At 40.9% G+C, this 16434-nt stretch overlaps 1 protein-coding gene across 1 annotated transcript in view; it reads right to left on the bottom strand.

Moving 5' to 3' along the window:
- DARS1 (aspartyl-tRNA synthetase 1) overlaps positions 1-4065 on the bottom strand; it is a 36919-nt gene extending 32854 nt beyond the window's left edge. The window contains exons 1-2 of the mRNA XM_021548739.3: positions 3943-4065; positions 2897-2954 (exon numbers count right to left, since the gene is read on the bottom strand). Of these exons, the coding sequence (XP_021404414.1) occupies positions 2897-2954; positions 3943-4014 (130 nt within the window). The 5' untranslated portion in view covers positions 4015-4065. The remainder of the gene's footprint in view (positions 1-2896; positions 2955-3942) is intronic.
- Between the last annotated feature and the right edge of the window lie 12369 nt (positions 4066-16434).

Genomic DNA, 16434 nt, shown 5'->3' with positions numbered 1-16434 from the left:
TCCCTCCTCTGACACTTCCCAAATCTAATTCTTTTTTCCCTTAATGTATAGCCCAATCTCTTCTTTCCAACACACTAAATATCCTTCTTTTTTCTCTCAGAATTCCAACCTCTTCTAAACATGGGAGGAGAGGATAAAAGTCCAAAAAGCTGTGTGGAATACATAAAACAACACTTTTTCACCTCCAGACCCCATTCCCTGCCTGTCACATCAATCTGTTTACTATGATAATTTATCCTGCATCATGGAATTTAGAACACTATGATCAATATTTGTGCTGTCTCTGTGAAGTGCCAGCATCTTCAAAGTACTGGAAAAATTTGAAAAAGAGAAGGCAAGCTTGACATAAAAACCTGAAAATCAAAAGGAGTATTAGATGAAAGTAGATTCCAGGGAGGGGATATGAGATAACGGGTGTGAGGGGAGAAAAAAGAAATGGCCAAAAATGGAGTTTTACTAGCAATCATAGTCTCAAGCACACAGGAAGGACTTAAAGACCTTACATGACAAGAGGCAAGAACATCAGAGAGCCAGGGCAGCCAACATAAGCAGAACAAAGATTTAAGCGGGCCAAGAAAGAAGGCATAGATGTGTGTGAGCTCAGCAGAGAGAGGTGGAGAAACAAAGTTGTGAACTTGAGAAAAGTTTTAATTTGCCTGCAGAGGAACAAGAATCTATCAATATGGCAAAAGGACAACAAGCTTACTCCTTAGAAAAGAAGATAACTTGTTCTGATCACTGTAAGCTGTGTGAGTACCCTGTACAGCCAGTGATTCCAGGACAGTGCAGCAACTGGAGTAAGCAGAACAGCAGCACTCCTACAGCCCACTCTGAGTTGCCAGCCAGGGCTGTGCTGTGCTGGCTCTGCCCACCAGATGCTGTCACACCTCATACCACCATGGGCTACTCTGATTTAGAAATGGCAAGCAGACTTCAGAGACTTCACAGAGACTTCAGAAACAAAATGAATACACTTCAGATAGGAACATGCTTATCTGTGCTTCTCCACCACTCCTGTCCCAAGCAGAAGCTCCTCCAAGGCACCCAAGGCAAGTAGAATACTTTGGGGAGCTACTGATGACAAATAGTATCTCATCCTCTTGTGAACCCTTTGGCAAGAGCTCTCCCTGGCAGAAACTGTTGAATCTGCAAAGAAAAGTGCATTAGTCTCAAGGAAAGGACCAGGTTGATCTTCAGCTTGTTTGTTAGACACATTTTGTTCTTTATTGTTATCTAGTTTTTGGTGTTCTGGATAACCGCCTTCTAAAATTACAGAACAACAGGAGTGCTGTAGATTGCATTTTAAGCCAAATGGAAAACTCACTCAACAGTGCCCACACACTGAGAAGTTCTTTAAACAAGGATGAAAGGTCAAGGAGACCACACAACTAAATATTACACTCAGCCTTTTTAATATAATTTTCTGTAGCTTTCATCATTTTCCTTCTCAACACACTTTTTTCCCCAGTACTTTTAAGTGTTTCTTTTGAATGAGACAGTTGGTATTTGCCCATGAAAGCAGGACTTGATCTGCCGTCTCAATCTGCCATCTCAGGTCCCCCACACAGTTGTTTCCTCTGGGATGCAAATCCAGGAGAGGAAACACAGAGCTGGGCTGCTTCCAGCGTGATTCAACTCCAGTTGCTAGCTCTAGTTCTGGCAGCTAGGATGGATTGCATTCAACAATGACTCCTAATGCAGTCTGCTGATTTTCTTGTCCCGTTACCTTCTGATATAAAGCTCCCCTTCAGTTTTCAACCTATGAGTGCTCTTGTGACTGCTTCTCTTCCCTACATTCTGCATTTTCCTTCCTAAATGGGCATCAACCAAAACAAGCACTCAAAGGAGAAAAAAAAAAGAATCACCTAATCACAGATGATCTTCCTGTTTTACATTTTACTATGAAGAAGTTACAAGAAGCCAGTCTGTTACTTTCCCTCATTACCGTTTCATGCACTGAATTTAATACAAAGATTAATATTCCTTGGCATATTGGCCTGGGAGATTGTTGTCTAGCTGCTAAGTTTTCCTGAATCCCAATTCCCCATCAGGAGAAAATCAGGATTCCCTGAATTCAGAGATATGACTGATTAAAACCCATAAACACTAATATCCAATATTAATGGATTTGCTGCCCATATACAGGAGAAATGGAAGGGTGCATAAGCAAACAGATCATACTCAGAGAGCACTGCTCTAGTAAGTCACAGCAGAACTTACTCCAAGTACAGAAAAATATCTGACATCTCAGGACTCAGTACGTTATAATTCACAATAATTTAGTACTTTTTAAAACAGTCTGCAGTGATGGACAGACACAAAACTAACAGACTGCTTAAGGCACGGTGCAGGCAAGAGCAAAGATTGAGATTCCTCTCAATCCAGAACTGAGCTCCAATATTCAACCACACTCACGATTTTTTTTTCTTCCCTCCAATCTCAATTTCCTGTTCTGACTTGTGTCCATGACCTCCAGTCCAATTACCACACACCGTCAAAGACTGGCCTTATCTTTCCTACACCCTCCCATTAAGTAGATTTAAACTATAAGATCATCCCACAGCTTCCTCTTCTCCAGGCTGAAGAAGCCCAACTCCCTCAGGGGCTGTGCTCCAGTCCCCTGGGCAGCATGGTGGCTAACCACTGGACTGGCTCCAAAATGTTAATGCCTTCCATGCACTGGAGAGCCCAAACCTGGACAAGGCACTCCAAATGCAAGTGCCTCACAAGTGCCAAATGTATCCCAATAAAGGAGAAAAATACCACTGGGATTTGAATGAAAAAGTTTGGTAAATGATTTCTCAAGGAAGTACTGAAGGTTTTTATTTGGTAGGTAACTTCTTTTTCCATCTTTCCCACCCCCTCTCTTGCAAAACTTTTTTATTTTTCAACTAACCTGGTTTCTCTTGGGATTGTATCATTGATGACACTCCATATCTTTCCTTAGCATAATCCTAGAATGGAGGTGAGAAACATATATCAAAGAAGCACACACAAAAAGAACTGAACATCATCATCACAGAGTTAACTGAGGGAACACAAAATAATTAACAATAATATTTAAAAAATGCATTCTGGACTCATAAGAGATACACAAGGGAGAGAAGAAAATTGTGCCCTGGATGAAAAAAAAAAATCAGCAACAGCAGCCATGCATGACAATCACTACTCGTTAAACAGAAAGTTAATGTGATTATCTCTACAAACAGCCTACTCCTCAAAATATATTTGAGTCCTACATTAGATAGATTAAATATTTCCTTTCCATATTCAGGCACACTGAATTGTTACAGGCTGGTGGAGCTTAACTGTTAATAAAATCTGCCAGGTACAGCACAGAGGAAGGCAATTTTCATCAAAATATCACAATTCAAATTTCCCATTCATTTCCAAATAAAACCCCTTGATTTATTCATTTTATTCTATTCAATACATGAACAAAAGTTCCTACAAAATACTTTATTTGGGGATGGTCTTTGTTTGTCTGCTTTTGATGAATTGTGGCATATTTGTAACTTTAGGGAAGCCACCAACACTTGGAATTCCTTATCGCTGATGCAACAATAAGCACAAATTATAACAAAATGAACTGATGCTCATTGTTAGTACATTGTTCTTCTTGAAGAAGCATCGGCCTACATTTTTTCAGCACTGCTCTGCGATCTTCAGGTACAAGGCAAAAGCACCTGCCAGGCCAGCAGGAGCCTCTGCAGAAACCTGCTGCTGGTGAGGAGCAGCCCGGGTGTTTCTGGGGGGAGTGGAGCTCTTCAGGCAACCACAGCCGAAGGGGGAGTGGGGGGACAGGCAGGGTAGAGCCAAAGGCAGCTGCGCCCCCGGGCTCGGCCAAACCCTGCCCGGGCTCGGCCAAACCCCGCCTGGGCCCGGCCCCCCACCCCGGGGAGCCTCAACAGCGCGCCCGCCGCGTTCCCTGCGGAGACCCACATCAGCCGCCGACGAGTCCTCGTTGTCCGGGCGGCGGTCCTGGCCGTGCCCGCGGCCGGCGGCGCTCGGCATCCTGCGGCGGCGGGCGCAGCCCTCACGGCCCCTCACGGCCCCTCACGGCCCCGCACGCGCCACGCCGCTTCCGCGCGCCCGGCTCTCGCGAGAGCGCCGCGCCCGCCCCTGCCCCGCCCGGCGCCGGCCGAGCGTATCGCGAGAGCTGCCCCGGCGCGCGCTGCCCGCCGTGCCCTCAGGGCGGGCTGAGGGCGGGCCGGAGCGGTGGGGGCGGCGGCTCTGCGCTCCCCTCAGGAGCTGTCCTGCCGGGAGCCGCCGCCAGCCGGGCCGGTCTCGGCGCCTGCAGCCTCGCGCTGATGATGCTGAGGCGAATGCTGCTGGCCTGGGCAGGGCTGAGGTAGGGTGGGTTTGGTTCTCGCTCGTCCTGCTTCACAGTCCATCGTATTGTGGCCAAAAGTAACACCAGAGAATCACAGAATTGTTTGGGTTGAAAGGGGCCTCTGGATATCGCTCAGTCCAACCCCCCGTCGATGTAGTGTTATCTGGAACGTGTCCCGGGGTGTTTGGGATGTATCCAGAGAGGAAGACTCCACACCCGCCCTGGGCAGCTGTTCCAGTGCTCTGCCATCCTCAACTTAAAGTTCTTCCTTATGTGGAGGTGAAACTTTTTTAGTTCACGGCCAGCGCTCCTCGTCCTGCTGCTGGGCACCACCAAAAAGAGTCTGGCACCATTCTCTTGGCACCCGCCTTGAAGATAGATGCATATAAATAAACATGTTGAGGTGGCCAGCTAATGAGTGTGGAGCCAAATCAAAATGCACTTTTGTTCCATTAGGCCAGCAAATGTAGCTTCCCAGTGCTTACCGTGGTAGCAGTTCTGAGCTCTTGCCCAATCACCCTGTTTATAAATAGCTGTTTATTAGTTAGCTACAAGTAGGTCTGGTAGTTTTGAGAGGATGAGCAATAGTGCAAATGCAGGTGTTTCCCTCCAGCTGGGTGCTTGCTTGAAGCAATGCTGCAGTTCTGAGCCAGGGCTGGCTGCAGGTGCCAGCTTTGAAATGACAGAAATCAAAGCTGGATGCAGCTGGCAAATCTATAGATTGTTTATTTTGTGCAGAGTGAGAAAGAGTTAGTGGTCCTGATTTAAATTCTAGTTTTGAATTTTCACATTTGACTAACTAATCCCTTTTGCGGTATCGATTAGAGTTCTTCATTTCCTGTCCTACAGTTGTTTATTTTGCAGCATTTTGTACTGCACTGGTTCAACATCTCTTCTTGTGGGAATCCCCTTGCAAAGTTCCCCTTCTGCCTCTGTCTCAGAGAATTATCACTTCACCATGAGACCATACAGCTTTCACAAAATCCTTTCTTCTCATGAACTGTTGAAAAGAACTAAGATTCAGTGACAGAAAAGGCAAATCACTGTCAGTTTTCATTCCTCACCACAAGAACTAGGTTCTGATGGTGGGGTACCGAGTATTGTGTTTAAATGCTAGTCTACCAGTCAAAGCATGTGGATTTCTGTGTCAGTTGTGTCTCTTGTTATCTGTCACGTAGAACCACTGCTTAACCTGAACCTGAATTAACAGACAGATGCAAATCTCGTGCCTCACCAAGGAGCACCACCTGCACGACACAGTGCTCTGTAATCCTTGGCATTTCACCGACTTTGCTGTGAAATTCAATCAAAAGAAACCAGCCCTGTAGCCCTTATTTCTGTGCTGGGAGCCTTCCAATGGTGACTAGCATGAGTATTTCCTCTGGGGCAAATGACCTGAAGGTGGCTGTGAAGGAAAAACCCTTTAAATATAATAAGGGTGTTAACTGAAAACAAGCTATGGCCTTTTAAAGGGCACTGTGGCTAATTATTCCATTGCAAAACTTCCAGAAAAAGCATTTTGTAGAGTTCATGCTCTCAGATAATTTGTCCAGGGTCCCTTTGTCTTGCAGTGTGGAAATAGGTTTTTTGAGCAAAAATCTGCAATACACTGAAAATAGAAAATCAGAAATACGGAATTAAGAATAATTTAGTATGCGATTAAATAAACCCCTCAAAATTCACGTTTTCCATCTCGCTGAACTGATTACAGCTCCTCTGCGAAGAACACAAACCATCAGGTTGCAGCTCATCTGCCGCACCTTCTGTTTCGCCGCGCTGGCACTGGCAGCCCTGCGGTGGGGGCAGTACCTGCGGTGAACCTGGGCGCGATAGGAGCGAGCAGAGCCGGGGCCGGACCCGGCTGGGAGGCGGAGGGGCCAGAGCTGTCCCCAGGGACCTGGCCCAGGATTAGCACATGGAAATGACATCACCCGCAGCCAATCGCGGGGCCCCGGGGGTGCAGCTGGATGGAGGCCATCCTCCACTTAAGTAACAAGACATGACATACCATGTGCTAATGCTAAATAATTTATCCCTCAGGCATATAGTGAATTGCAAAGCCAAGCCGAGGCCTGGTCAACAGTTTGTAGCTTAAATTAAAATTGGCTTTCCCATCTTCAAGGGAGGGAGGGGGCTGTCAACTGTTGTGATGAAAAGTGGAGTGCAGAAAATCTCTTCGCTTCTTTCTCCTGTTACAATTTGATATTATAAAAACACTTTTCAGTAATTTTGGAGGTGTATCCCACATATCTCTATTATATGAAGGAAATTCATAGAGGAAGGCTTAAGATGTTGTGAATAATTATTTCTGATGTATCCTTGAAACTTAGGCATTAGCATCTGTAATATCATAAACCAAAACTATTCCAAGATTTGGTTATATGTGTTTCAATTTACAAATGGTATGTGGGCGTTTCCATAGAAGAGCCATAAATTAGTCTTGTTAGGAATCCAGAGGCAATTGCTGCTGCTCAGGCTGAAGTTCAAGCCCAGCCTATGTCAGGATGCTGGAGCCAGAGCACACAGAGGTGGGTGTGAAGTTAAACCACAGCTGATGCCTGCTCAACTTAGTGTGCAACTAAGCTTGGCCGAGCCTTTGACATTTGTTAAAATATTTAGCTGATTTTACTTAAATATGCTAAACAATATTTTCCCTGAAACCACAAGAAGCTAAAAGTAGTCAGCACTTTCCATAACCTGTCCTTGCATAGCACGTTACAAAAATGGTGGCTCAAATATTCTTTAATCTTCCAGTATACTATTGGCCAGGAAATCAAAAGATGCAATATGCCCAGTGTTGGTGGGAAGGAGACAGGAATCACCTTTAAATTATTTTAGGAGAAGAAATTAAAACAGCCCTATGGAATAAAACAGAACGTATTTACCTAGTCTCTACTTGTTTGGCAAGTTAAAACCTAGAGAGCATGAAGTGGTACAGAGATAAAAAGAGCATGTGGGGGAAAATACAAAACAAATAGGTAGTGTCTCTGGAAGGTCTTCAGGGAATTCAGCTTTATTGCCACAATAGCACACTTTTTCGTGTGCAATTACTTGTTGTCATGGAAATGGATTTTGAAGATTTCTCCTATTTTGGATGCTGCAAAGCATGCTTAATTTAATTAAGAGGTTGCCTTTGATTTTTTTCCTTTCCATATTTGTTTACTTATCTAGGTTCTTGTATGATTGTCAGGCCAGTATCCAAATTTGCCTTAGATAACAAAAAGAAGAAAACATGCCACTGAAGAAAAAAAAAATGCAGGAGCAGATAAAAGATTAATATATTATTTATTTTGTAGGTTATATAAGTTCATAGTGTGCCTTCAGTGATAGGGAAAGCTCTTCTATTAATAATTTCAACCTTGGCAAAAGCGTATTTTTGTAATTGATCATTCTCTTTTTGCTAAAACATTTGTGCAATGAATGACAAAGCCTTTGCATCTAGATCCAAGTAGGAACAGAATTTGGCAAATCTAATTCCTTCCTGGATTTTCGCAGCTCTACTTCCTTTAGGAAGTTTTTAGTCAATGGGAAACAAAGGCTTATTGAAAGGATTAAAGTTGCAACTATTCTCTTTGTTTTAGAGCTTCAGTCACGGTTTTCCTCTAGTAAACAACATTTGCAATTAATAAAACTTCTAAAAAAACAGGAACTTTGGGGAAGTACGTGCTTATGATAAGCAGCAGGATTTCTTTTGAGAGAACTCTATACAAAGGTGTAGTCTTTTTAAGTTCAGACAATGATAACAATTGAGTTTCTCAAAGCATTTTGGAAATGTTCCTTCTGATAAACACAAGACGTGCTCTGCAGCCAGGGATGGGAAATACATTTAATAGGAGATGTCTTGTCAACAGTTTTTCTGTCCCAAAATTATTTGAAATAGCTGAAAAAAGCTCACATTTCATATGATGCATAAACCCAGTAGTCATGTCTTACATGATTAAATATTTGTATGCATGGGACATACAGTGCTGCATATATTTATGAACTATTATCCATAAATTGTTCATTGTTCCATTTAATATGGTGCTTGAAAAAGGCATTTGGATGACAGTTATCTATGCATGAATAAGAACACATGGAATATTTAATCTTTATAATTTTTTTTACTCTTTTTATGTCATGAAATATAACATTTTCATGTTTATGTCCGCAGTATTTCTCTTACTTGCTTTATGTGTTTATTCCCAAAGAATTCTCTCCTGCCAGTGGGAAACTGAGGGAAGCACTCTAAGTTTGAGGATGGCCTTCCCTGGAGGGCAGTGTGGAGCTGCCAGATGAGTGGGACTGGCCAGCACAGGAGATTTTTCATGAACAGCTCAGCTATTGTTCTCACCCAAGTGTCCAGTTCTTTTTCTGGGGTGGCTGATGTCCAAAGGGTGCTGAAAACAGCAAAGTGGAGCATAATGGGACTGCAGTTCTGGCTGGGTCCTTAAGTGCAAGGACATTTTCTTACATGACATTTCTCAGTTACAGAAACCATCTGAAGCCATTGTCCTTCTGATAATTTTCACACTTTTATCTCACATGTAGGCAGATTTTTTTCTTCTAGATTTTGTCAGCTAAGTGTTCTGTATCCTTGCTGACCTCTAACACAGAGTTAACTTCTGGTGAAGTTATAAACCTTTAGAAACAGAAAGTTGTGATGGAATCCTGACTCAGACTTGGTTTCAGCAGCAGGAATAGTGCTCTGTTATCAGTAGATGTGAGTCAGGCACCAGCACTAAGTCTGATCTTTGAGATTGCCCATTAAAAGTGTTCTTTGTTGCTGTCTGGAACAAACAAGAAGCAGAGACGAGTCATCTAAATTATTAAATGTGTCACAGAGGATGTTAAATGCTATTTTTGAGCGATTTTCTTACAGCAATTGTGAAGTATTTTGTAAACAAAGTGTGTTATTGGTCAGGGGTGCTCCGTCAGACATTCTGCATTTATCCATTGGCTCAGCCTGTGAAGGCAGTGACACACAAGTTTGTAGGTTGGTGGAAATGGACAGGCTGATTCCTAAAGGAAATAAGCGTTAGCATGAGAACAACAGCTGAGCTGAAATCCCATAAGCCAGGAAGAACAGCTACACAATTACACTAACAGGTGGTTGGTTTCAAAACAAATTTCAAGGTCTGACAGCTCAGTGCACCTGCTTTGGGCTGATTTCTTTTAAAACTTGGTTTTGGCATGAACCATTGATAAAAACCATAATTTTTTGTATCTGAGAAAAGTCATCATTACCATATAGTGATGATAAACTGCTAAAGCTTTCTAAAAGTTGTACTTAGCAGAAGGTAATGTGGGTCATTCTGCACACTCTGTCATTAGAATTCAACTTTTTGAACTGAGAGTTTTCTCTCTCAGACCTACCAGGCAAACATGACAGACCTCTCCTTTTGTAAGTTGAGATCATTTCATAGATTAGAGTGCTGTGATTTGAATAAGGTATGACTTCAGCTTTTGCATTCGCCATCATAAGAAAAATCAAATTTTATTTTTAGAAAGAGTTTTACAAAGATATTCAGCAAATTATATCTATTATATATTATATATTTTGTACACAGAATGATTCTGAATAATTATAAAGCTCATACTCTTCTACATTTCTTTCAATTGCAGACATTTCATTTGGGGAAATTTTTTTATTTGCTTATATTTGTTCTCAGCTTATAGAATTCTCATGAATTTTGGAGAAAGGAAGTATGGTCATTTTCATTTTGGACAAAAAAATCAAAATGAGCTTTTATCATTCATATGTCTGTACTGGTGGTCCTTTATGGATGGCTCCCACATGTCAGTAAGAAATAGGATAAATCTTAAATTTGGCCAGAACAGATTAATAAATGTTGCTTTTGGGACTGAAATTGATTAGTTTCTACAGAATTGGAATGAGATTTTCACAATGGTCTAAATACCTAGAAATTCAAGGTCCTCTAATTTTCAGGCAGTGGGATTACAGGATGCCAAGTTCAGCACACCTCTGTAAGATCTGGACCTTCATTCTGAGCACCTCACTTTGCAAACCTGATATGTCAGGGTTTTATGTGATGCAATCCTGAGTTCTGGAATTATGTGGGGGTTTATTTTCTTCTAGAGACAGTAACAAGAATATGATCCCAATTTTCAACTCTGAGCAACTAGTGTGATTAAAAGGTATGGAGCCTACATGCAGGTTTACAGCCTAGTGCCAGGCTGGGGACAGCAGTGTGACCTGCACTCTGCTCAGACTGCAGCCACCCTTCACTGCTGTGCCTCCTCTCTCCTCTTGTCTGTTGAGCAAAACTTGCAGATATTTATAAACTTCATGGTGTTCCAGATTGTGGGGAGGGCATACAGAACTGTTAGTGTAGTTCTGTAGTGCTACTTTGGGCCTTTCCACTCTCCATTTTGCTGGTTTTTAAAGAGCTAACATTATGATTGTATGGTTAACAGCTGGTACCAGAGAAACAGAAAAATAGTGGCATCTCCTATCTCCTTTTAACGAATGAAAATGCAAATCTACATAACAAGTTTTTGTTTTAACTGTCCTTTATTCAGAATGACTAAATACATTACCTGACAGCAGTAGTGGTTGTTTTATTCTGAAGATTCTATTTCTCAGGTCTTGATAGATGACTCTTCCTACTGCATTGTAGAGGGTATTCCTAAATTTTCCTTGGCTGCTGTATGTGATTTGACTATGTGACTGTCAAAGTCTGTTTGTTAGATTTTCAAATTTTTCTAGTTACATTCTGGGTTTCATGATCTGTAGACTTGAACCCATCTAACTGGAAAATAAGATATGAAAGATACTAAGTTACACCTTGTGAAATATACTTAAAATGCCCACCTTTGAATTTGCTATGCCAGTTATCCAGGTTTGCAGTGGATTTACCTTTGTTGTAGTTATTCAGTTAACAATGACTGGCGTGGTTTGGTTTTGTTTTGGTTTTTTGGCTGTCAGCTTAAGACAGACACTAGCACAAAGCTAAAACTTCAACTACCTTTCTTGGGGAGGAAAAGTTAGCAAAATTGAACATTAGATTAAATAACTGGGTAAAAGGTTTTATCACTTGAAGAGTCAAGATAAAAAAAAAAAACCTGGAAGATCACGTGAATTAAGAATCTAAGGATCTACAAATTTGCCCTTGTGAATACCTAACAGTGAGCCAGGGACAAGTCTTTTCTGCCACTGAGCTGGGAGGGACTGGCTGTTCCCAGAGCTGTCTGACAGGTCAGCTTCTGCGGTCACCTATATTTGCGCCCAAGTTCAGCGTGAAGCCACACTCTCAGACAGAACTACCCCTGTAAGGCACCACTGTCCATGCCAGACAAAGTCATCCAGGTCATCAAGCTCTGGTGTTTGTTTACCTGTCGACCTTACTTGAAACACAGTGAGAAACGCTCAGGTGAACGTGCAGCAGAGATAAGTGTTAGTGATTTCCTCCGATAAGGGTTTGCTTCCCCTGAAGAGAGCCTGATGAAGAGCTGAGAAACTGCCAGTGGGCAGTAGTCTAGGGCACAGCCCCGTTTGCAAAGGCATGTTTGTCTGTGGTGTGAATCATCCTGAGATGTGCCATTTGGTTTTCTGCATTGGAGACTGGCACTGCTGTGATTAACACTTCCTGTACTTGCTGTGAAGGTGCTCAGAGTTGGGTTTGTACTCTAATTCATCAGTAGATTTTAACCTGCCAAGAAGTGATTCTTTGTTGCTTTCTTAGAATGAGGCTCTAAGCTTTCCAGAAGGTCAGGACAGCTCAGGACTTAGTTTTGAATGTTTTTCTCAGAGACCTGATTGTTGAAGAGTGCTCAGATTTTAAATTGAAAGATTTGACTCGCTTTGTAGAGGAAGAAGAACAAATAGGATTGAGAGTGGGAAGGTCACATGAAGTACTTCTCAACAAGCTTTAAAATTGCTTTGTTTCTCCCTCTCCTAGTGCTGTGAACTTGACAAGCCAAAGGAAGACCTTAGAAAACAACTCAAGGAAGCTACAAAGGCTATTGAGAAAGCAAAGAAGCCAGCTAGACCGGTTAGTGTCAAACACAACATTTTCTAATAGCTGTGGTGGGTTGATTTCTCCACATTTCTCAGTAGATACACATCACATATTCTGAATGGTACAGTGCAGCAAGTGAGGATATTCTCATACAGAAAGTTCACTTTTTTAATGCATAACAATAGGATGCATTCTATTTTGAATCTTTCTAAATCCCTGGTAAATAGACACCTGCTTAACCCAAGGTTGAAGAGATGATGAAAATTTTAATACATTATCTTTTTTTCACTTAGAGTTTAGTTACTGGACTTTCTGTAAAAATACTAATTTTTCTTGGTTTGGGCACAATTACTAAAGCACATATTTGGCAATTAATTTAGAAATATGTGGGTTTTTAGAAATGTCAAAATTCTGAACCTCATGCTTAGGAGACTATTGCTTAGAGGGAATGTTGGTAGTAAATTGTGATATTTTATATTTGAAGAATCAAGGGATGGCATAATACTGACAAGTCATAGGCTAAGCTTCTCAGTGAGAATAAGATTGTAGATAACAAATCTCTTATCATATAATAATCTAGCTCTTCTCAGTTTGTGATGTCTACAAAAAGGTATTGGCACTAGGATGTATGGTTGATAAATGTAGGGGACACATCTATGACTGTAAGTTGAAGTAACCATCATGTATTTCCAGGGAACCTATTAGCAAGGTCACTGTAAGGCCATGTCATATCCACAATCTCTGGATATCCACAATCTCCTTCCTTCCTAATTGTGGAAAATAGCAGGATGAGTTGCTCAAACAACATGCAGTGGCCAGGGTGGTCTGCACAAGTATTTGCACAGTGTGCAGTGCACAGTGGGAAGACTTGATATATCCTGGCTCCCTGGTTGCTTTTCTTTCCCTTCTTTCCTCCACTGGACAGACTGTGTCAGTCTCCACAGTGTATTAAATCCTGCTTGCAGACAAATGTGGTCATTTGGTACCTGTTAAGGAATGGCAGTTGAGGCAGGTGTTCCTCTGTGTTCTACCTCTTGCCACTGGATTTAATTTCTCTCTCTCGGTATTTCACTCCTTCCTCTACAAAGTCTAAGAGACATCTCTGATGTAAATCAAGGGAAGTTTTCTTTTCCTGTTATGTCTCCAAGAGCCCAATTCTCCTTACCATACACTAACTCCAATTTGTGAATAGCAAGTCCTTCTCTGCGGTTGGGTAGGTTATTGAACCACATTTCTCATTCTGCCCTTCAATTTTATTTTCACAAAAGGAACCCATGGTTTTTGCATTAGGAATCAAGGGAAGGTTTTGTTGTTTTGCAAGCTGAAATATTTCCAACAGTGAAAACAAAAGTCTCATCTCTGTTCAGGCTTAGTTATAGTTTTTTTACAGAACAATTCAGTTTGAAGGGAAATTTGAATTCTGTGGTGATACTAAATGAACTTTAAGTCACATGTATGCACAGCATGAACAAAAGGAAATGGTTCTTTATGAGAGACAACAAAACTGGGCAGGTAGAAAGAAGGAGAATGCTGGTTTTGCAATACAAAAGGCAATACAAAAGGAAATCTTTTGTGTAACCAGTTTAGCAAATAACAATAATAATAACAGAGACATAAATGTGGCAAAGAAGAAAGAATTTAAAAAATATACTGGCTGACCTGAGCTAGAATCGCCTTTGTATGATCTAATGTGGTGTACTTTAAAGCACATTAACCAATAAAAATGAGGATAATGCCTAATAAACTGGCTTTGACTTTGAATGTTTGAGCTGTAAAATATCTTTGTTTCAAATATTTTTTTCATTAGTGATGATATCCACAAGTGGTAACAAGTTTCTTCCTATACCATATCTATTCATAAAGAGGGATGGGACATTCAACCTTTGTCTTTGGAGTGAGCAAATAAATTGTACTTGCTAAGAGAATGGATTGTCTGTTATGGATTGTTTGTGTCTATCCCAGTGGATCTATATGAAGCTGTCAGTCTTTGTAAATTATAAATGTCATACAGGTTTTTCTAGAGTGGGCTGAATAACATTTTAAATTGTGGTGTAATGATAAAAGTTAAAGCTGTAAACTGAGGTTGACATAGAATTACAAAGGAAAATAATCTCATTTTAACTGGCTCTGTAGGTGGTACAGTGTTCTACAGAATCACTGAGCCATTACTTGCTCTCTAATTGTCCTTCATTTTCCTGTGCTGAGAAGCTATTAGTGCAGGATATAAATTGTGTCTGTGTTGGATTTCTGTAGCTAACTGGTAAGGAATCAAATTTTTAATTTGTCATATAGAGCTCCCCAAACAGCCCTAGAATTTCAGACAATAAAAGCTGCTAAAACCTGAGGAGTTTGGAGTCACCCTTCTGAGAGACAGTGTTGATAATTTAAAGGCTTTTTGGCTGATTTCAACTCCGAGGCCTATTTTCTTTGCAGCATACTGCTTCAAGCTAATGGATTTGTAATTAGTGGGGAAGCCAAATTCATAAGGCTGCTCAGTATTTAAAGTATTACAGTTCAAGCTTAAGAGACAGTTCATTACAGCAATAATACTTCTTTGTCTTCACTGCAGTTACAAAAAGTGATTTTTACATGTGCTTATTTGACTCAAGTGAAGCCATGGTCCCATCATGAACCCTGTAGCTTTCTTCTCTTCTGCTTTGTTTGCACAAGACACTTTCTGCTTAGGTGGTTAATTGTAGGCTTGCTTTGGAAGAGTGTTGGTTCTGGCTTATGGTCTCCAAAGCAGTGACCTTAAACTGAACAGGGAATAATTGAGATCCTATCACTTTGCAGAACCTTAAGAAGGCTCATAAAATATGACACGAACTCTGAAGAGACAAATTGAAAGATCTGACAACGAGTGGGAAGAAAATCTTTCTGTCCTAAGCAAATGATTTATCTTTATGTCTCCATTTCCAAAACCTCCTCCAAATAGGTTCAAAATCATCTCTAGCATTCGCTTTAGCTATTAAAATCAATGTTTGCTGTAATTTTTCATTGGATAGCAGAAAATGAATATGATGTATTAAATTTTTTTTCCTTCATTGTGATCTTTACCTAGTCTCACCTGTTTTTTCCCCTCTCTCCTTACTCCTGTGTCTCTTTGTAGAAGTTCTCCCAGTTTTCTGAGTATCTTTCTCAGGAATATTCTCAGCCAAAAGTTCTCTATGATATAAAGTCCAGTTATTTAATTTTTCTTCTCTTCATAGTCTTCATATGTTTCGGCAGCTTGGAAAAAGTATTGCATTTGAATTTATGCATCATTAGTGAATATCTGTGTGTGTACAACTGAGAGCAGAATTGGCTTAAAGTCTGCTCCAAAAGGAAATTGAGTAGGATCCTGCAATTCCGACTTGTTTCCCTTTCCAGCAGCAATGAGCTGAATCAGAAGAGAACTAATGAATTCTGGTCGATTTCCTTCAGTGCACCAAAGCTCTTTAAACACATACTGAAGAAGGGAAATGAAGTAGGATTAGTCCATTTCCCTTTGAAGCCAGCTGTGTGTTCACAGTGCATATACTGGAACATTATTTCACTTACCAGTTTCTGGCCATGGGCCAAACTGTAGTATCATCTTGAATTGATGCAGGATCCAAAAATACATAGAAAAACACATGGACTGCCTCTGGATAATAAGTAAGAAGTTGGTGTCTGTATGGCAATTTGGCTTGTGTTTTTAACTTTAGTTCATTACCTGTTTGGCAAAGGATCATCTAATTTATTTTTTTTATTAGCTTTACCATAGCCAAAAGCAGTTCTGGGGCCTTATTTTACCCTTCAGACTGACTTCAAATGGGAGTATGAATTTTTAATGTAATATTAAAACACTTTGCTGTTTCTTTCCTGCTGTTGTGTTTTTGAGGGAGAAAAGTCCCATGTGTTTCATCTTATAGAGAGTGTTTGGGGAAGAGGGATGTTCAAGGAGTTGTGTAATACTGAAAGCTGTGTATGTGTGACTCATACACGTCCTAACTGTTGTGCCTGTATATAGCACCTTTCTTTCCAGACAGTCTCAAAATATTTTGTAAATAATTTGCTAATTTTGTAGTGTGTGACACTCTCAGGGACTTAAGAAAGGACTCTTCTACTCCAAAAGGTTGAGACTTTGCAAGTGCATTTGAGTTTACTGTTGCTGCCACA

This window comes from Lonchura striata, chromosome 8, assembly GCF_046129695.1.
Source record: "Lonchura striata isolate bLonStr1 chromosome 8, bLonStr1.mat, whole genome shotgun sequence".
Lineage (NCBI taxonomy): Eukaryota > Metazoa > Chordata > Aves > Passeriformes > Estrildidae > Lonchura > Lonchura striata.
The sequence above is the reverse complement of the archived record's forward strand: the minus strand, read 5'-3'. Positions and strand labels throughout refer to the sequence as shown.